Below are 22,357 nucleotides of genomic sequence, written 5' to 3'. Positions count from 1 at the left end.
CCTGGGAGCAACCAAAGTATCCTATAATAGATGATTGACTAAAGAAGCTGTGGTTCATATATACATGGAATATTACTCAGCCATAAGAAGAGATGAAATACTGCCTTTTGCAACAACCTGGATGGACCTTGAAATAATCATACTAAGCGAAATAAGCCAAAGAGAAAAGGTTGAAAATCACATGATATCACCTATGTGGGATATAAACCTAAAAGCCACAAATGGATAGGACAAACAAACAGTCTCATGGACATGGACAATGGACTAGTGGTTACCAGAAGGGAGAGGGGAAAGGAAGGAGGGAAAATAAAAACATAAAATGTTAAAAAATATAATAAAAATTTTAAAAATATTTAAAAAGTCAGCAGTAGGGTCTTACATTAAAAAAAAAAAACAATGTGTTTTAAAGATATATATTTATATACATACACATATATGTTAATTCACTTAGTACTTATAATATCTACATGAACGAAATATCAATATTATTTCTATTTTACTCAGGTGTAGTAACCAAGTTAGATGAATTTTCCAGAATCACGTCTAACAAGTGGTATCTGCACATAGGCAGTATGACTCTGGAGCCTGCTTAACCACTTCACTCTGCCCGACTCCTCAGGGTGACAACATTCAAGACCTCCCACAGGCTGAGGCAGTCTACACTTCTCCCTGGCCGCTCATTATTCCCCCAACCTAACTCTGTTCAAGCCAAGCTCTTTCACTGTCTCTTCGACAGCACGCTTCATTGCCCTCTCCTCTTCCTGCCTTTTACCTAATAACCTCATTTTAATCGCATTTAAAACCTGATGACCTCAAGTTAATCATTTCTATAAAAGCCTTTTCTCCAAATACAGTCACATTCTGAGTTACTGGGTAGTTAGGACTTCAACATATGGATTCTGAGGGGGTGTAATTCTGCCCATAACAGCCCAGGGTGGGTGAAGGAGACAGGGAACTGTGATTGGCAGTTCCTTCAGACCCATATGGAGATGGGAGAATAAATCCCCAAAAGAAGAAAGAGCTGTTGAAAGACAAAAACAACAGATGTCTTATTACAGATGTTTGATAAATATTTGATTGGTTATATGATGAAAGCCCATTGAATTCTTCAGGAAGAACTAGCCCCCTACCCCAAATTTTATTTTAAAGTTAGAGAATATTTATCTTTCCTCCTCTTCAGCACCAAGAGCTCAGTACTGTTCACTGGCTACCAAAGTGCCCTTCTGCTGTCTGTATGTGGATTTGCCTTTCTGTGCCATGCTTAGTTCTTACTTTCTACCTTGAACTCCAATTCTTATTGTTCTCAGAACTTGCCTCTGCGCTCCAGAGCTAGCTAATATGATAAATTAATTAGCACTGCTATACTTTCTTCTCTCAAATATACATTTTTTTTTCCACCAAAGGATATACTTAAGTCCAAATGAGGAATTCTACTGACAAGAAATTAAACACCATTGTACACCAGTCAGAACCTCATGGAAATTGTCGAATTCTGCAAATGTAGCACTCCCCTATACAGCCTGAATATTCATAAAATTCACTCCTCTGTCTGTGAACTATAAATCTCAAAGGTAACTAATCCCAGCCAAAATCAAATGAAGATTTTGGGAAAATAATAGCTTTGCTTCTTTGCTTTTAAAAAGGAAAAAAAAAAAAAACTACTGCCTATTATAACCTGTCAGTTGGAAACTACATAATTGTTTCTTTTACTTGATCTTAAAACTTAAGAAGCAATCTTGTCAATGTGCCTGGGACATACACTGTGTAGTGCTTCAAGGGTGGCCACTGGCAAGATGGGAGAGAATGTCAGTGGTGTCTGGTAGCCCTGGGATGTGTGGGTGAGTGTGAGCTTCAGGGAACTCACTTTGTATTGTCTTTGGGAGAAGCTAGACCAAGCTCACTGACCCAAAGGTATCTCTTACTCTTGTGTTGCTCAGGGCTTCATACTTTGCACATTTGGCATCAGACCAATTTTAAAGGGACAGCATGTTCATCTTCCAGTAAACATTTGGTGACTTGTTGATGTCTCTGAAGTTGTACTAAAGACTAACAACTAGGAGCTCATTCATCCATCTGTTCTTTGTAGGGCAAGTTTAAAAGGTCTTGACCCTTGAAAGTTGAACTGGTTTGGTAAAACTTTACATTTCTGGTTTATGACCTCTGTCCCTGATGCCATCATATGCTATCATATAGATATATTTATTTATTTCACTTAGAGAATTTATTATCTTGTGCCAAACACTGTTACACACTAGGGGCAGCGGTGCTCAGCAAACTTATAATAATTCAATTCTGACTATTAATTCTGATTTTCAATAGACCATAAAGAAAGAGTGATATTCACTTTTGTTGTCTAACTCTTTCCAGTAGGCCCCTGTTACTTATTTCAATGATAAACATAGGCAGATAGCATTACATCTAAATAATGCCAAAACAACTTGTTTACAATAATGAAATTATATTACATAATAAAAACTTTTATTTTCATTACATAATAAAAATTTGGTAAACTATATTTGTACTTCATGATTTGGGTATCCTATTTACCCAGACTATATCTATTTATCAATAATTTATTTCTGGCTATGTGTAGACACATTCCATGACTCAGAATGTAGCCTGCTAAAATAAAATATACTATGTTTGCATTTTCTTCAACAAATACATCACCCAAGCAGTGATTGTGATATTTTCCCCACACCAATTTTTCCTAAGCCACTGATTTTACAACAGAAATATTAACAGTGAGTTTGAAGTTTTGATAAGATAACTAAAAAACATAACTTGCTTCAAAACAGATGAAAAGTTCTTACAGAAGTTGCCAAAAGTTTGGTATTTTTAAGAACTTGAGGGCTGCATTACTTAAAGATTATAAGAGCTGAGTCAAGAAGGGCACGGAACAAAATCAGTTTCTAGGATTTAGCTGCTGAAGTGGTGAAAATTCATCCTGAAACTTGATGTCATATTTTGTTAGTAAACCCAATAAGCTAATGAGAATTGTACTCTAATTTTGATTAGTTTGTTTATGCATTTAAAAAATCTAATATTTATGTGCATATGTACATATATATTATACAGAGAGAGTGTTCAGTGTTTAGGGTACACAGTGTTGAACTCGAAGATAATCTCTATCCCAGTTTCCTTCCAGTGGTAGAGATATTGAACAACAACAACAAAAAACTTAAAAATGTTATGACAGAGAAATTGTTCATAAGTTTGTGGTGCTCAAGGCTTTGTTCATTCATTTTCATGGAAGTTCGGGGGCATGAAATGACTTTTGATTCGCAAAGCATCATCAATATTACAAAATAAAAGCCCACTAGAGTGATTAATTCTAATGTACACAACTTCATAAAGTGTATGTTATATAACATATTATTGATGGGAAGATGATGCTTGCTATGACTAGTCTTTTGCACTTCTCATTATAAATATAACAATTAATAATATAGTTTATTAAGACCAACACATTAGCTGGGTCAATTTAGTGTCTTCTGGTCTGACACATTTGTTGAAGAATATATTGATAAAGACTCCAAATGAGAGTTGTAGCGAACTATAAACAAAATGAAATACATTCATTTCCTTAAATAGAATCTTAGAATCCTTCATTTACAATTGAAGTTGTAATTAGAAAAGTTACATATCTTGGCAGAAGTATAATTAACTGAATGAATAGGGTAACTTTGGAAGATGTTTTACTCTTTGATTATGGGTTGAGTGTGCTTCTGTCTGGGAAAGAAACAGATTCTTTTATAGTAAACTCCAATCAAATTCATTGATTGGAGTAATTCATTCCATCAATAACTTTTGAGACTATTTTCTTTAAACTTCTCTTAGCACCATCTAATGGTAAAATATGGAACTTTCTTTTTTTCTTGAGTCATTTTAGTTAATGACATCATGGAATGGTAGCAGCAACCATCCAAGCGTTGATAGTCATTTCACAAGAAAATATGTAGGATATAAAAGGGTCAGCTTACTCCCAAAAGAACAAAAGTAGGTAATTCATCCACATTAGCTGAAAGGGCCTTTTGAAAGTCCATCTTGCCTCATTCATTTCTAAGCACCTGTAGGAAATTATGTGCTGATAAGATTTCTAACTTAAGAGGTTAGAAGAAATCTAACTTTTCACCTAGTGAAGGCAAAAGTGAGGAATCCTATGGTCCAGGTATAAGGAGACCTGAATTCTAGTTCCGCACAGCTACTAACTGTATTTACATTATATTTAGCCTGTTGGTGCCTTTTTTCAAGACTTATAAAATAGGGACAATTGTACTGACTATTCCTTCCTTATAGAGTTGTCATAAAAATACTTTATAAAAACATGTATTATACATCTATAAAAGTAACAAATAAGGCATTGCTTCCATATTACTCAAGATATCTATGAATAGATTTGGAGAAAAAAATCAAATGAGGTTTTCTGCTTTCCACATTGACGTAAAGCTGTGATAACAATATATTGTTCTTTTTGGAGACATTCTGATATGGAAACAAATAGACAAATATTGCTTAGAGTTAGAGCTTGAGTACAGACAGTCATCAAACAGAATTAGTATGAGTTTTGGGTTCATTTTATAGATAATTAGAGTGAAGCTTCATGTTTTATGTCACAGGTTATTTTATGGATAATTTCCCCTAAATAATAAGAGGTAATGTTACTTTTTGCTTATTATATGTCAGACGCTGTGTCCTGCATTTACATACTTATTCTTCAACCCTCTGTAACCATCTATGGGGCAGACACTGTCTGTCATGTCTTCTTAGATAAAGAAATGGAAGCTCTAAGAATCTCTGGGCTAAATAGCTAAACAGAAGCAGATACATATCTCGAGTAGTATACTATATGCCACTGTACTGTATTTAAATGCATCTTACAATGCAAGAAATTAAGAAAGGAGCTATTTAAGAAAACCAAATAGCTAGGCCCCTAATGAGAAATTGAACTTGTTTACTCATTTTAAATTTATTGTTGTTGCTACTGTTGTTATTTCATCAACTAAAATAATCTTTATAATTTCTTATTTATCACAATATTTACATATAAGCAGATGTTAAGTGAATTTGCTGCAGGCAGAAGATTGTTTGTCTTTGTTTTGTTTTGTTTTGTTCTAGACTTGCAGGGAACTTGGTAGCAGAAGGGAACTAGCAGTCCTGGGCAGCCGGAGCTCAGGCCCTCAGTGCTCACTGGTATTCTCTCTCTTTCCTTCCTTCTGTTACACTTTTTCTGATGTGCCCACTCCTGCCTCTGCTCCCCAAACCATCTACGACCTCTCTAGGCGAAGTAGAAAACTCGCCATGGCAAACCTCACGCTGCAGCCTGAGGTGAGGGGGACTCAGACGTGGGTGTAGCCACCAGCCTTAGGTCTGGGTGTCTGTAGTGACAGTGACAACTTTGGGCCAAGAATTAGTTGTCTTGACATTTTGAAGCTGCTCTTCTGACCTTCATGGAGGGGTTTTAGAATTCACTGATCGTGCAGCCAAACTGGTTTATAAAGCTCCAATTTGGGGACATGGGTTAATAAATGTAGGTAGAACCAAATTATGTTTTGTGGGTAATACATGATTTCTTTGGAATTAATGGTTCTTGAAAATTGTTTTCAGAATGAGTAATTGCTTTGACCTGGTTGCACATCTGCTGTTGGATAGTGGCTAGGGGCAGACCAGCCAGGCTGCATATGTGGGGATCCCATCTTGGTCATTTAATAGCCCAGTGTCCTTGGGCAAGTTTCTTATCTTCTCTGTGCTTCAGTTTTCTGTCTGCAATTTAAGGATGATAATGACTCTGTCTCCTAAGATTGCTGAGATAGTAGGTTTAATTAATACGTTTAAAGTATTTGGAACAGTATATGATAACAGAAGAAAATTTAACTTTGGGTGGTGAACACACAATGTATATACATATAACGTACTATTGAATTGTACACTCGAAACCTATATAATTTTATTAATCAATATCACCCCAATAAATGTAATTTAAAAAAATTACAATAAGATCAATACCACCAAAATAATTATGTGGTCAATCGTGTGTTAAATAAATTTGTTTTAAAAATTAAAAACAACAATAATTAAAAAAAAATAAAGTACTTGGAGCAATGTCTTGCACAGAGCGTGCAATCCACAATGTTAAGTATTATGATTATTACTTCATAAGTATTTCCATAAATATTAGTTGATAATTATTAACTACTACCTTGATCTAGTTTGATGAGACCCATGTTTTTCAAAAATCACTACCCTAGGAATAAAATCGTGATCTTAAATGGTCACAAAAATATTTCTTTGTCTTTAGCTATGCTCACTATCTTCAGACCCTTTCCTTTCCAAATCTACTTCCCAACACTTTGGGGTCATCATTAAACAAACTTCTCATTCCTAAAAGACCCCACGGTCTCTTTTGATAACAAATATATTTATTGATCTCTGGTTGATCTGGAAGGAAATATCTATAACTTACTTAAATACATTATTTCAACAAACTAGTATAATGCCCTAACTCTAATATAAAGGACAAATAAAAGAATTTTATTAAAATTTGTAATTCAACATGAAAGACTTTGGGCATAATGACACCATATGGGTAATTAAATAGTCAAATACTTCCACTTATATTTAGAATCACCACGAATGTGACACATTCAAATACAGATTGGTGCGGTTATATTGTTAGGAAACTGAGATTCCGTGGGCTCATTGCTGTTGGCAATGTTCCTTTCCAAAATGTTAAACAACTCTTGAAAAAATCACAAACAAAACAAAGTATAGTGTTTTCTTGCCTAACCATGGAATTGCATTCCTGTAAAATTCAGTGCATATTAAAACTGAGTAAAATGCTTGGAGCTTATATCTAAAATGAAGTTGACCTCTAGGTTCTAATAATTACCAACAGGCTTTTCATCTCCATCAATGTCCAGTGAGACATTCGAAAGTGATGCGGGATGAGGAAGAATTTGTTGTTACGCCCAGAATGATATTTAGCTCAGTAACAGCTGTTGTGGTGTGCATGATGACCAATGAGAATGGGCGCCCAACTATTCAAACAGATGCTGGACTTTCCATCCCACTAATGAATTCCAAATTAACACCAGCCTTATACTACACATAGCAGAAATCTGGCATTTACGACACTCATCTATTAAATTTCTATAGCATTCTTAATTATAGTCCTCAAATGCCCTCTTTGTCTTAGAGGGTCTATCCTATCTGCTCATGAGCACAGTCCTCTCTTGATAACATGGCCAGCACTTGCTGCACTTCTGCTCTGGTGCCCTGTGGTCACCTGCCGATGTACCCCACTGGTCATGTCCACTAAAGGTGCTCTGCCACTAGAGCTCCAAGTGGCAAAAGCTGCTACTGCTGTGCTTGTCATTGTCTGTGTTAAGGTGCCATGCCCCGTGTCAGAGACCAAGGTTCATGCTGTGCCTGTTTCTTCTCTAACTGCTGCTGAAACTGTTAGTGCCATGGCCCGTTGTACCAGTCACTGTCTTGTCTGTGGGCTGGAAGTCCCTTGGTATTCTCAGAAGCCTGAATAAGTCAAAACTAAATCGATTTGGTAATAAAAGATCAGTAGTCAAAGTCCTTCTTTAGGCTATAATCTTTTTCTATGGCATGTAATTTTATACTCTCAATCTCTCACAGATAATTTGAAAAAATATATATATACTTATTAGTATTGTTTTAATTTCCTACCTAAAACCAAGAGTGGAAGAGAGACCATGGGATATAGGAGCAACATACTAAAGACTGCTCTTCTCTTTCATGTCATCCTATTATCCATGGACTTCTCTCTCCAGTGTCTCTGTTTCTTTAGAATACATACTCTTTTCTATTAGCCTAACCCATAGTCCTTCTAGTCAAGGACAGACGTGGTGAACTCCTAAATGATCACAGATTAGTTTCACACTAAACTCCATTACACCGGTAAATCATAACCAGATAGCATTCTTGTCCTCTATCATTGAATATAGTGTTTAAAAAAAAATAGTAAAAAAAAAAAAAAAAAATTAGATGTCTTTTTCTTTTTCTTATTTTTTTGGGAGTTATGATGGTGGTGTTTAGTATTGTTGAGTTCAAACAATGTCATGACTGGAACTAAAATATTTCCATTGGACAAATTATGGAAACAGGGCTGTATTTATCTTTAAGATATAAAGCCATAATTATTTATAACCTTGCATTCCATATATTGCAGAAGCAGAAAGTTTACTTTGAATCTAAATATGGAATGCATGGTTAACTAAACTGGTTATGCCTAATTTATCTTTTTTAGTTCAGTATTTTGAAATGTTTGTTTCTAGATTCCTTCTCTCAGTCCTGTGTAGTTGGTCAGTCAACAGCCAATTTTAGAAGAGCTTGTGTCATTTAAGGGAAAGAACTTTCAACTGTATTCATAGTGAGCTATAAAAAGCAAAGATACCACCCACGAAGTGGTATTTAACATTTTCCAGTTACATGATTTATCGGTAAATCTACACATGTGTTGTGCCGAGAGCAAAATGAGCAATGTGCCAGGTGTACTCGGAGTTTTTAATTGAGGGAAATTTTAGCTATTGGACAGATTTTAGTAGGATATTTTGCTGTTTAAAAGCTATTGAAACAACATTTTAAAACATTTGTGGGTGAAAAGCCCTTAATTATATAGAATATGGTTAATGGTGGGGGATGGAGAGCAAAACTAAAAAAAAAAAAAAAAACAGAAAAACTGGAGTCTCATGTCAAATTTGAAAAAGAAACATGTGCCCTAATATCAATTCAAGCTCCTGGGACTAATGGATACTGTGACTATTTTAAGTGATTTGGTAATTAAAAGACAGAGTCAGGGATCGAAGAATGCAGAGTACAGAGCAACATTCTCCGAGCAGTTAGCCGAAGTGGCCAGTTGGAGATTAGATGAGTAGTTTCAAGTGTATTTTTGCTGAAAACCTGAATTGCAAACCATTTGATGGGTAACGGTGGTCAAGGAGTTTTGTGCCTTTTCACTCCAGATCCATGAAATTGAATGAACACTTTTGAGTTTGACTCTTCTCCTAATAGAAACTTCATATATTTTTTTCTTTAAATCTGACTTTGTTTGGCCGCCGGTGGCTCCCCCTTCCCTCACTGTTAATTGCCCCCGGTGCCAACTCAGGCAATTGAACCCGACCCCAGCTGCAGGCGATTGATCTGAGCATGGCAGGGAATCCGGGCAAAAATGGGCCTTTTGAGAGACTGCTTCAGTATTACGCAAACACGTAAAGAAACAAATTAAAACACCTCCTCCAACTACAGGTCTGACTTGAAAAGCATTAAGGAATAGTTTAAAATTTTTAATAGTCTTTTTTTTTTTTTTTTTTCCGAGGGAAGGCAGGTTGGAGACAAAATGTTAGCAAAGGCATAATTAGCCCTTTTCAACACACAATGAAATTTTTGCCAAATTCTGTTTTTATAAACCTATTCATTCCTTAAGTTTCTCCTTCTAGCTCACCAAAACACCATCCGGCACAGCTTTTCTCCTCATTGATCTCTTTATTCACTCTCTTTTCTCCAATATAATTATGTAGATTAAAAAAATTAATTTGGACAGAAAAAGTTGAAAATCGCATGATATCACTTACATGTGAAATGTAAACCTAAAATCAACAAATGAACAGGACAAATAAGCAGAAACTCATGGACATGGACAATAGACTAGTAGTAACCAGAGGGGAGTGGGGAAGAGGGAGGTAGACGGGGTGAAGGGGGTCAAATATATGGTGACAAAAAGAAATCTAACTATGGGAGGTGAACACACAGTGTAAATATATATATATGCTTTACTGTTAAAGTATATAGCTGAAACTTATTGGATTTCATTAACCAATGTGACCATAAAAAGTTAACTAATTAATTTTTAAAAATCAATTTATTCCTATTATTCAAGGAGAATAACAGACTTGGGTCCCAAATAGGTATGAATCATTCTTTCTTGGAAAAGGAGGAAGAGGAAAGCCCATACTCTGATATTTTATCACCATTACCCAATATTTTCCCTTTTGACTTAGAGCTAGCTTGAATTCTTTCCACTGCTTAGAATCTAAGCTTCTTAATTCAGTTTCTACTGGCTGGGTCCACAGAGTTAAACTGTAGCAGAGACTTTAAGCAGTTAACTCATGACTTTGAACCCTTGACTGATGCCAGAGCTCACAGGATTGTTTTGGGCAATGACTACACCTCTCTAATTAATTGAAAATGACTGGGATATTATTAGGTGGCACAAAATTATTTTCCCTAAGAAATTTGATGTATTTGGTAAGAAATGGCAAGATATAAATGACTTGTTATCCATCATCCACCTATTTAAAGGCATTTAAAAAGTTCAGTCATGGACATGCAAAAAAGTTGTGTTAACTGAGATGATATGCTGATGTCAAAACACTAACACTGGGTTATAGTATATTAAGTCCTAGAAAAATAATTTGTATATATGCATATATAACAATTCATTTATATGTATATGGCACCTTGATCCTACAGAAGATGAGAGATATATGAAAAAAATATGAAGAATATCCTTATAGAAAACAATCATTTGAATTTAATGTCCTAGTCTAAATTCTACCTGGAGAAGAGATAGATTAACTTCAGAACTTAAAATCCAGACAAGAATAAGAAAAAAGAAATTCAAAATTTTAATAATCTAACATCTTTAAAGACTAATGATTATTTATCACTTTAGCTATGGAGGCCCCTCCCTCTCAGGCTCCACTGATTAGTTAATTCTTTAGTTATTTACAAGACATAAAACAGGCCAAATATACCTGACGAGTGATTGGCTTACATGGCTAAGGTTGAAAAATGAGACACCATTTCAGAGACTCTTGTCAGGTTCTGCCTGGCTTCTGATGTCGCCTTTCGTGTCTTCATCTAACAGGAGGGGACTCTTGTATTTTACTATCTCTCAGCCAAACCTGGCCTCCACAGACGTCAATCACATCACTGGTCAATTGGAGAGAAAAAATGTGAAGACAAAATGGTCCCACAGAAATATGCTTGCTCAGTGTCCTAATGAAAAATCTCTTCCAACATAGTTCTATGTTCTTGACCTATTTCTAGTATTTGGATTCTGGCCCTCATTAGATTTCATTTTGGCAATTGGCTCTGATGTCTGCATGTTCTATATTTTTGCCTCACTCTCAGAGTCAGATAGTATGAAAATCTTGATATTTTAAATATGTGCTTGGTTCATTTATAATATAAATAATATCAATATAAAGAAGCAGATTGACAATAATACCATATATACTTTATTATATCAAAAAATAAGGTAAAAATTGAAGGTTGAGTTGGTTTGTGAAGTTGCTGTTGAAGAAGAGAGATGTCAGTGCTTGGTTTATTTCAAATAGGAACAATGACCCTTGATGTTTGTGTCTTACATTTAAATTAGAATTGACTTCAATATACTTACAAAGGATTTGGAATTGGTGTTAGAGTTCTACTAAGTCATTAATTATTCTGACATAAATTACATCAATAATATTTCATTATTTACTTCAGAAAATGTTCCTGAGAAAGTAGTTTAATGTTAACGAAGAGATTAACTTATTTTCATGGTGGGTGGGCTAAGACAGCTATTCTATTATCGTATTTGTGGTACTCTGTATTAATATTTGTTGGAGATTGTGTTTCAAATTGTTATTAATGATGCTCATTAATTTATACTGAATTATTCATCTATGGTTTTGCTGTAGTTAGGCTTTTTTCTTTCTTTCTTTTTCTCTGGAAAATTCATGCAGAAAAACATCAAAGCAAAATTAAGCTGCCATAAAGTAATAAAACTATCTTTCATGCTGTTTGGTCATTGCAGTGAAATCATAGGGGCAAGAAAATTGAAGTAGTAGTCTAGACATAACTTTTATTACCAAGGAAAATGGGCAGAATTCAAGGTTCTTATGTTGTCATGGTCAAAACATAGAGCAGTCCATGAGGAAAATTGTTTGTGTAGAATTGCATGACTTTGACACTTCCACTGAAAAAGAGCAGAAAGGAGAACATTTATGGCTCGCATTACTGAGTGTTCAATAAGCATTTGATTGATCGATTGGTTAGTTGGTGGAAACTTTATACAGTGACTACCCATTTAAAGAATATTGCTCTGTGATTGATCTGGTCACTGTTATGTGTCAAATCGTGTTTCCACTTACATCAAGACATGGACCACTTCTCATTTCCTATAAGAAAAAAGTAGAAGTTATTCTTTTCCCAAAAAAAAAATACTTGATTGAGGTAGTGTGCTATTTTTATTTGTGGTTTGGTGTACCCTTATATGTTAACGGCACATGAAATAATTTCTGAAACCATAGATAGTAAACGATTGGTGTCAAAGCCACGTAAGTAATAATATAATAATGTCAGGAAGGAATTTTGAGTTCCCTGGTTTAAGACTAGAACTACATATTAATAATGCCTTTTAACATTTGATGTCTCCATTCTCTCAAAGATACTCTTTGGCCAATGCCACTTTATAAAATGAAAGTAAAATTTTATTAAGGAGTTGATGTGTTTGGAATATATAGATCCAAATTATATTATTTAACTTCAAGTGTAGGTCTGAAATGGTTCAGGATGTTTTGTCTATATGTCATAAATCTGTTGACTAAGAGCTAGTTCTGTTTAAATTTGTGTTGGTTGCTTGCAAAGAAGTCTTTTCCTTAACAAAATAGAAAGGAACAGACTTAAATGTTGCAGTAACTGGGTCAGTCCCAGGCTTACTCTCTCCATAGAGACTTAGCTTTAATACAGAACTCCTTTAAATAAGTGAATCAAAACATGAAATAAATTGCTTTCCTGGGATACCACAATGCTAAACTTAGGAAAGTCACTAAAAACGGAGTGCGTCTTTGCAGATTACTTTCGGTAAAGATGCTGTCTACACATTCATTCTTCTCCCATACACGTCCTGCTTTGTTCTTAAGAGACTAATGTGAAATGTCAGATGTTTAAGAATCACATAACAAAGGATTTAATAGATTAAACTTTATTTGGTAGTCAACAGTGGTGAGAACCCCTAAGTGTTGAAAAAACTACTACTACTAGTTGCTATTTAATATTTTTCGAGTGTTTAGTATATGTTAAGTGCTGTGCAAAGCACTTAAAAGGAAATTTCATATTTAGTTCTGTTAGAATCCATTTGAGGTAAGTTATTATTACTATTATTATTCTCATTTTCTAGGTAAAAGATACTGAACTTAAGGAATTAGTTCACGATCTTACCTAAGAAATCCATTAATAGACAGGAGTTAGGATTTTAAAGACAAATGTCAGTTTGAAAATTATTCATAAAATATTTTTGAAAGGAAATTGATTAGTCACTATATTACATACGATGTACTAGACGAATTAGAACATGTGTCTTTCTTAGTTTCACCCATGTCTTGTTAGGATCAGGTTCAGTTTGTTTGGTAAAGCAAATGACACATGGACCCCAAATCCCTCCCTCACAGCCTCCGTCACAGGCTGTTGTGACCTTCCCTACCATGGCTCCTGTGCTCATGGCGGCTTCCAGAGGCTCTGCCTGATGTTGGGCCCCTTGGCCTTAGATAGCTCATCTCCGGGTTTCCATCTCTGCCCCCTCACTGGACCTGCCTCGGTGTGGTTGCAGCATGATATGGTCAGAGCATATCATGCTGCTCTAGCAAACACCACATTGAAGTGGCGAGAGAAAACCAATCCTTGCCCACGTTACACTCATTTCCTAGGCTGTGGACAAAAAGGTTACACTGTACAACTCCAGTATAACTGCTCAGCACTCAGTTTGCTCATTCTTTTCTTTTCAGCCTCCTTTTTCTCTTCAATGCACATATCATTAGTTATTTGGGTAAAAGGAAATTGGAGTGTGCTTGTTCGGCAGAGATTTATTGAGCTCCTGTGTTAAGTCCCAGCCTATGCTTAGCAGTAGATTTGCAATAGAGGAAAAACTCAGAATCCCTGACTTCATAGAGCTTATAGTGTGTGAACTGAAAATGATCCCTTTCTTTTAATACATGATCAAGTCTGTGAACTTGACTCTACCTTGAATGTATTTCTTTTCCTTTTTGTACACTAGTCAAGAAGTTGGTTGATATTCCCCCAGATACTTTCTTGGGAGGTCGTAGCTTAAAGAGGATCCAGCTACAGTGTCTCCCATGAGGTTTATTGGGCCTCACACAAATAAAACAGCAGCCGATTGACCCTGTGGAGCACTTGTAATTGGTGGGACAAACCTGAATTCACAGAAGGTCTACATTTGAGCTCTGGCCCTGGGACCTTTGCCAATGATCATCTGTCTCCATTGGGTCATTTAAAGCATATATTGAAAATTATAACAAGACTTTTCACCTAAGATTGAAGTAATTTAGAATTGTAAAAAGACCTTAAAAATTGTCATTATTCATTTGGCAAATATTTGTTTATTTGTCCTAGCTGCTGTGCTTTTTTTTCATCAGCAAGCAAAAAAAGAAACAGATTCAGAAGTGAAGTATTTGTTCTTTTTTAGAAATTGGCAGAACTTGGGATGCGCTTCTGTTGTTTTCAAAGCATTATGCTGAACACTCATTGAGTGATTTCAAGAACATCCCTTGTGTTATTCAGGATTTTCCAGGGAAACAAAATAAATGATATTGATATATAGCTTTCCATAGAAAGATTTATTATAAAGTATTGGCTCACACAGCACTGGAGGCTGAGAAGTCCCATGATTTGCTCTCGGCATTTCAGAGACCCAGGAAAACCCATTGTGTGGTTTGAGGGCTTGAGATCGAGGGAGCTCTGGTGTAGAATCTGGTCCCAGTCTGAAGGCCTGGGAACGAGGAGCAATGAGGGGAGATTGGAGTCTCAATTTAGTTAGTCAGAAAGCAAATTTAAATTCCCAAAGCATTAGTTAATAACACTGGAATGAGCTATCTGCTTTACTCAGTCCATTAATTAAAGTGCTGATCTCTTCCAGAAACATTCTCACAGACACCCCAGAAATAATGTTTAAAAAGCTCCCTGGACATCCCTTGGTCCAGTCAAGCTGACATAAAAATTAGCCATCACACTATGTTGCCATCTTTATCCGCAGACATTCTAGCCACTGGGACCTTTTTTCACAGGTGGTATGTTTATGCACTTTCTTGCTTCCCTCCAGGAGTGCCATAGTGTAGTAAGGAAACTTTTATGAAGTCAATATTTGATCAATATTCAACCAATTTTTACCTAATAAAAGCCAATTTCATGGTTCAGCATAAGCCATCCCCTGCTGTCACATACAAATGCTCTTATTTGGGGTCAAATCTGGCATTTTTTCTCTCTCAGTCACTCTTTCTGTGTGTGTACACACATGTGCACGCACATGCACTGGTTACTGAGCAAGGACTCACTGCAGGATGCCCACAGAAGCCAATACCATGGCGCCCGCTTGGGAGAAAAGAAAAAAACAACTTTATTGAAAGGTTGACCTACAGGAAGACAGATGGAAGAGTACAAATCTGTCTCTCTGATTCAGGGTTTGGAGGGACATTTAAAATGTTGAGGTGAACAGGCTGGTATGTAGACGTGCTGGCTGGGCAGGTTTCAATTGGAGGGCTTTGGAACTTGGCCATTTATGGTAAAATATTGTAAGGGGCTTCAGCCCCAGACATTCCTGGACAATGAACCCTTCTCTCTGAAAGGGTTCTGGCATTCAGGTCCTGGTCATGTCCCAGTCCTTTGGTTTCATGAAGGAGGAAAAACTATGGTTCCAGATATTATTGGAGGTAAAAATTCTCTCCTCTGCACATGCTTCAGCTGCATGACTTATGGTTTTTTTCTGTACATGCATATACTATAATTGTTTTTTTCTGTACATGCATATACTATAATTGTTTCTCCAAGACATGTGACTAGTAAGGAGAAGACTAAGGCCAAACTTGTATTTTCCAAGTATAGAGTTTATGCTGGATATTCTCCATTTGCCCCTCCACATTCACTCTAGATCCCTCCCCAGGAAACTCTCCTCCACAGACAGCATCAAGGCTTCCTTTTTCCCTGACTTCTGGTGGGAGATCAGAACGCAGGAGGGGAGAATTTAGGGATCTTTATTCTCCCGTTCCTTTCCTGCTGGACTCTGGCTTGGAGTACCTCTGCTCCTCTCACAGCTGTGCCTTTTGCTTAGCCCTGTAATGGACCTCCTCCTAGAAAAAGGTTACCATTGGGGGCACTCTGAACTCTGGCCTTGCCCTGGTAATGCTGGGGATTCTTGGTTCTTTTTGCCAATATAGAAAGAATTCTAGCCCAGTGAGATTTATGAGAGCTAAAATTTGTTAAAGGCATGTTTTGAGGTAGAGGTGGGCCACGCCTAAAGAGGCTATAAACTGTGTAGAAACTAAAGGCGTGGTTAAAGTACACTCCAAATGAGGAGTGGGTTACAGCGAAAAGGGCTGTAAAAACAGAGAACGGCCATTATGGGGTGATTCAAAGGCATTCCTAGGTGATTGGCATGTGAGGTCATTCTGACTGACATTTGGCTGTTATATAACTCCCTCCCTACTACGCATGCACTTTCCCAGAATTCAGTCTGTTTAGATTCATCAACTTCTGGGCATAGGCATGATACTAGAATGATGTTTTAACAAGGCTGAGATGAAGAGAAGGTCAGAGCAGTCCTTACTGCACAGGCATCTGTGGCTGGACTAAACCAGCTCTAGGTTTATGCCTTTTGTCTCCAGTCCTTTATCTCTCAGGATACAGGAGTGATTTTTGACCACAAAATCTGTGTTCTTTGGGTGGTCTCTGGGCTGGGCCCTTGCTCCTTTGTTCCCCATCACTCATGTCTGTCTAACCACCTAACAGTAAGAGCTTCCATTGTAAGCCATGGGGAGCTTTACTATTTATTGTTGTTTTCCCTTAACTCTGCCCTTGTGTTTGTTTGCTAACAGTCCCTTGTTTAATAGTCCCTTGGTTAATAGTCTCTTCAGTTATCCCTTTGACTCTGCCATCCATCCATTTTCACCCAGGGCCAAGACAAAGAGTTATTTCCTGGCTATGACTTTGGTTTGTGTATATGTTAATTTATATTTGCTGTACATATAAATTCTGAGGATGTATTTGCATAGAGTTTATGCCTGCATGATAAAAGTTAAGACTTGTAGATGTCCTCAGGCAATAAGAACAATTAATAAATCCACAAATGGTATTTATTTACACTTCTAATCTCAAAAGTAATTGTTAATTATTAATTAAGGCCTTTTACCTTCACCGGAAGTTTTAAAATAAGAAAATACTGGCTAAGTTTAGCTTCCTAAAATGAAATGCAAGACAATATTCAAACATTTGTGAAATATACTTACATTTTCACTATTATTTTCCTGTTAATTATTACCTATGGGGCAAAATATTAAATCAAATACAATATAAATCTGGCAGTTAATCTTTGCTAGTACAAATGCTTTCCAGTGTTTAGTCTTTGCTTGTGATGTATATAATTATATGCCGCATAGAATGGAAAAATAAATAACCAACAAATATTTTAAAACATTGGAATATCATTTTGTTCTAACTGCATGTTTGCTTAACCCACCCTCTTTCTCCCTACCCCCAAAAAACTAGTTTATTGCTAGAACAAACATTTGCTGAGCACTTGTTATGAGTCAGTATTGTGTTCAATGATGTGGGATAATCATAAAATTCATGAGGAATCACATTCTAGATTCTAGAAGACTCCTTGACTATGTCACACACCCATTAAGCACTGGTTGGTAAGAACTGAAATGACAATGTAGGTCTTATGGTCCTAGTTTATCTTCTTTTTCATAAAACTGCAGCATACTCAGTGCCCGGCCAATTGATATTAGAAGGAACGAGATAAGCAGTCTTATGTATCCCTAAAAAATTATTCATTTTTACCCTGGTTAAGAGGTAACATTACAGTCATCAGAGCTCTTTAAAATGAGCTAAGAGTAGTCAGTAAATAAATGTTCGCCTACTTTTCATCTGTATATGTTATCCATTCAGTCCTCATAGTGTAGCATAGGAAAATCCTACAGACGCATGCTAGGTGCCCCATGTTTAATGACTTTCTGAAAATGAATATGTGTTATCAATATGTGTTAATGAATTACAAGGCCCTTGAAGACTGTATTATAAAAACTAATCTCCCAAATTCCTTCCAAAAACAAAACCTAGTTTTGGCATTGTTTATAGATTTTTAGTGCTCTTTAGGCTCAAGAGAGAAGGGACATGGAATATTAAAACAGTGGATTAGACTGATCTATTGAGAGAGCCCTTGATAGATAAGCCAAATGAAAGATATCATGGAATGGCGACTACTGACAAATCTTTGACTCAGTTAAATAAGAACCTATAGGACTTAAAGTTTTCATAATAATTTATTAAACTCTATAAAATGCAATTGCACCTTTTGAAAAAATGCGTTGGAGCTTATTTTTAATTTTTAATTATTTTTCAAATAATTATTTAATTATTTTTAATTTTAATTTCCCAATCAAGGGAAATTGGAATGATTTTAGATGTCAGGAGACATGTAATTATGGAGTTTTGTTTTTTGTTTATTTGGAATTGTTAAAAGTAACAGCCAAACCTGGAATACTATAATGGAAAATCTAATAGATGTATCACAAAGGATAAAGATTACTTTAATCAAGTATAAATTCCATTGTTCAACCACAGTGTCAGGAGCTGATGTGGAATTCTGACATATTTTTTGCAATTCCTATATTGGAGTCCTTCAACTACGTAGCATAATTTCCTCCACTTAAACTAAACCAAAAAAGTGACATAAAATTGTTTACTCTTTCGACATATTTGCTGACTACTACTTCAAAACCATTGAGCTACTACATTGGTGAAACGCTTAATATGTCTAGTTTTTACAAGGTCAGCTCTCCTTGGGCTTCAAATCAGTGCTTTGCTTCCGGGCAGCAAAGGTAAAGAGAAATCAGAGTAAATTACACTGTCCTCATCATACCAAAGAAGGCTACAGATTAGTTCTTCAGGAGAGACAAATTTTTTCCTAGTAATAAATTCTAAAAATGTCTGTTTAGTGAAAAAAAAAAAACATGTATTTTCTTCCTGCAAATTTAATCTACAAAAATAAATCTAGTGAAAAAATAGAAAACTTATTTTCCTACTACAAATTTAAAGGATTATATAAACACTTCGACTCTTTTTAAGTTGTGATTCCTAAGAAAAGAAATTACCTAATGACTCTTTGTCACCTCCAGAAACAGGAAGTTTGAATATTTCTTTTATTAAGATATATTAAAATGTCATTAATAGGGAAGCCTTACAAATAGGTTATAATTTTTTGAGAAAGATCACACTGTGCTAAATAATGAGGTATGGGAATACACTGAACAGCTTGACTTCTGCTGACTTTTACTTAAGAGCGTGAAGTGTTTTAAATTAGACTATGTTAGTATTGATGAAATGTGCACAGGGGGAAAATAATTTGAAGGCTTTGTTCCATTTCAAGAGTTGGATAAATTGTATAATTTAAAAATAAAGCACTGTGACCTGGCAGTAAGGAAGCAACAACTTTCGGATGCTGTGGGAGACGTTGGAAATTGGGGCAACCTTCTGGGAAGCCAATTCAGTGATGTCTATCGAATGTACCATGCACTTGACCTGGCAATTATGCATACAGATTAGAGTTGCCCCTAGATAAACATTTAGAAGCACATGCACGCGCACGCGCGCGCATACACACACACACACACACACACACAATGTCTAAGAGCATTCACTGCAGTATTTTTGAAATAGCAAAGGAAAAACATTACAAAAATAATACAAATGTACAACAATAAGGGTATGGTTAAGTAAAATGTATGTTCATTTCAGGAAACACTCCAAGCCAATAAGAAGTACAAGGTAATTCTGTATATGCTATATGGAAAGGACTCCAGGATGGATAAGTAGGTAAATAAGCCAGACATAGATCATTATGTCTCTTTTTGATCATTTAAAAAGCAGAAATATAGATGCTCCTTGACTTAGGATGGAGATACCTCCTGAAAAACTCATTGTAGGTTGAAAATATCGTAAATTGAAAATACATTCAATACATTTAACCTACTGAACATTGTAGCTTGGCTTACCCTACCCTAAACATGCTCAGAACACTTCCTTTAGCCTACACTTGGGCAAAATCATCCAACACAACGAATACACTCTAGGGTATCAGTTGTTTACCTTTGTGATCATGTGACTGACGGGGAGCTGTGGCTAGCTGGCCCTGCGCAGTATCACAAGAGAGTATCACACTGCATATCAAAATTTAAAATTCAAAGTATGGTTTCTACTGAATGCCTATTGCTTTCACACCATCGTAAAGTCAAAAAAATCATAAGTTGAACCATTGTAAGTTGAGGACTGTCTGTATGTACATATATAGGTTTATGTAGACATGCTGATATTTATATCAGCTTATATATTGAAGAATCATAAGCATCTGACTGATTGCTTATCTAGTCTTTAATAATGAATATGTAAGCTTTGGCTTTGGCAGAGAGAAGTCTTAGGTGGGGGCGAATTGCTAGTTGCTTTTTCTTTTCGTGTGGTAGTTTTCTGTAATTTATCTGTAGTTTTCTGATAATTTGATTATTTTAACCATGTACATACAATACATCCATTTTTTTTAATGTCAATATAAGTACTCTGAAGTAAGTTATTATTGTTGGTCTTTGCTTTTAAATACTTTAAAAAACCAGTAAATAATTTTTTACAAAAGAATGAAACGATTGTCAGGTTATGAAGGAGAAATTCTAGCACACGAAAGATTGTATTCCCAGGAAATCAGCTCAAGTTGTGTGTGTGACATTCTCATCACTAACAGTGGGCCGCTCTTGCACCCACACCTTCCCCATGCTGAGCGTGTGTCTCTCAGCTGTCAGAGGATAGGCTTGGTGTGGGACACAGGGACATCAGCCTCGCCTCCCCCTTACAAGCAAGGAAATTTGAAATCAGTTATTACAATTGTTTTCCTGGTCTGTGGTAGGAGAACATATCACAAAACAAAGGCCTCGCTGAACAGGCATTCACACTTAATGGGTCTAACCTGATGCAGAACGGGGAGAAAATTTGTTACCTGTTTCCTGTGGACCCTGGAGTTCAACACCGTGACTCCGTTTTGGAAACAATTCCAAAAAGAAGCAATAGGATGACTGTTATCTGCTCTTGTGAATCTTTTCAGAATTCCGATTCCTGGTGAGCCCCTCCGTGTGTCTGGACCAGAGCACACAAGTCAAGCTGAGTATTTTGAGTCCCCTTTCAAAAGCAGCAAGGCCACCTGTGTGGAAGCCATGGGCCTGGAGACAGGAACAGCTGTAAGCTGATCATTTTGCACTGTTATATCCAGCATGCTTTTTAGGAGACAGCTAACAAGAGAAAAGCACTGGAAGAGATCTAAGGGGGTTTTCATGTTTAAATTATTATGTCTGTTACATAAATTTTCAGCTGTCTCTTCTTAATAAAGAATGCCATCATTGGTTTTCTTCTAGACTAATTCAGACCTCTCCTGCCATAGAATAAACATTTGGGTAAATAAGACTCTTATGTAGGAAGTTACATTAATGAAATTTGAATTTAAAACCTTGACAATATGAAAGTATAACATTTTAATTTCCATTTTATACTCAAATGGCATTGCCTTAGTCTATGAATATGGCTAAGTGAATTTTTTTTCCCTAACTGTGATTTTTTTTATGGCTCCCGGAATCTCACAAAGCAACCGCATGGCACCATATTATTCGAGTTACCTCTAGGGAAATGGATTTGTAATGTATATAAATTAAGAGATTTTAATTATCTTACCCAAAGCACAGAATAGTTTTCCTCATCTAATTTTATAATTATTAGGTAGCAATTGCAGAGTTAATAGTACTTACTGAAGAATTATATTTACCTTTTGCTTACCTGGACTTCGAAAGTTGAAATAGCACAATTTTTTCTCATGGATCAAACATAGACATTTGAAATATAGAGGAACATAGTACAGAAAAGCAAATAGTTATGCTTTTTGGTATTATTTATGATGAAAGTATATTCGTTTCATCATAAAACATTAAGTTAGTATTATTTTTCCTTGTAGACGAAAGTATTTTCCTACTACTTCATTTCTTAAATTTACTCCTAATTATTTGTGGTGAAGAGTATTGGGTAGAATCAAACCAGGGGGCAAAGTATTTTGGCATATTTTTGGTAACTTGTCAACTATTGTGAAACTTAATAACTTTTCTTGTGGAGGAAAAGATGGAGTAAAGGCAGGCAAGGACAGAACCAGAAAATTTCAGGTGCTTCACTGTCTCCTAAACCATAATTTATATCACTTTCGTTATATAGTACTACATGTGACTAATTTAAAGTTCTTAAATCTTTAAAC

At 35.9% G+C, this 22,357-nt stretch overlaps 1 protein-coding gene across 3 annotated transcripts in view; it reads left to right on the top strand.

The window, feature by feature from the left end:
* The window catches only part of CPED1 (cadherin like and PC-esterase domain containing 1), a 256,715-nt gene that overhangs the window by 70,137 nt on the left and 164,221 nt on the right, over positions 1 to 22,357 (top strand). For all 3 annotated transcript variants that reach the window (XM_016125247.2, XM_016125248.2, XM_016125250.2), the window contains one exon: positions 21,170 to 21,302. In XM_016125247.2, the coding sequence (XP_015980733.2) occupies positions 21,170 to 21,302 (133 nt within the window). The remainder of the gene's footprint in view (positions 1 to 21,169; positions 21,303 to 22,357) is intronic.

Source organism: Rousettus aegyptiacus, unplaced genomic scaffold (assembly GCF_014176215.1).
Source record: "Rousettus aegyptiacus isolate mRouAeg1 unplaced genomic scaffold, mRouAeg1.p scaffold_m13_p_13, whole genome shotgun sequence".
Taxonomy (NCBI): domain Eukaryota; kingdom Metazoa; phylum Chordata; class Mammalia; order Chiroptera; family Pteropodidae; genus Rousettus; species Rousettus aegyptiacus.
This window is presented reverse-complemented; position numbering and strand designations above follow the sequence as displayed.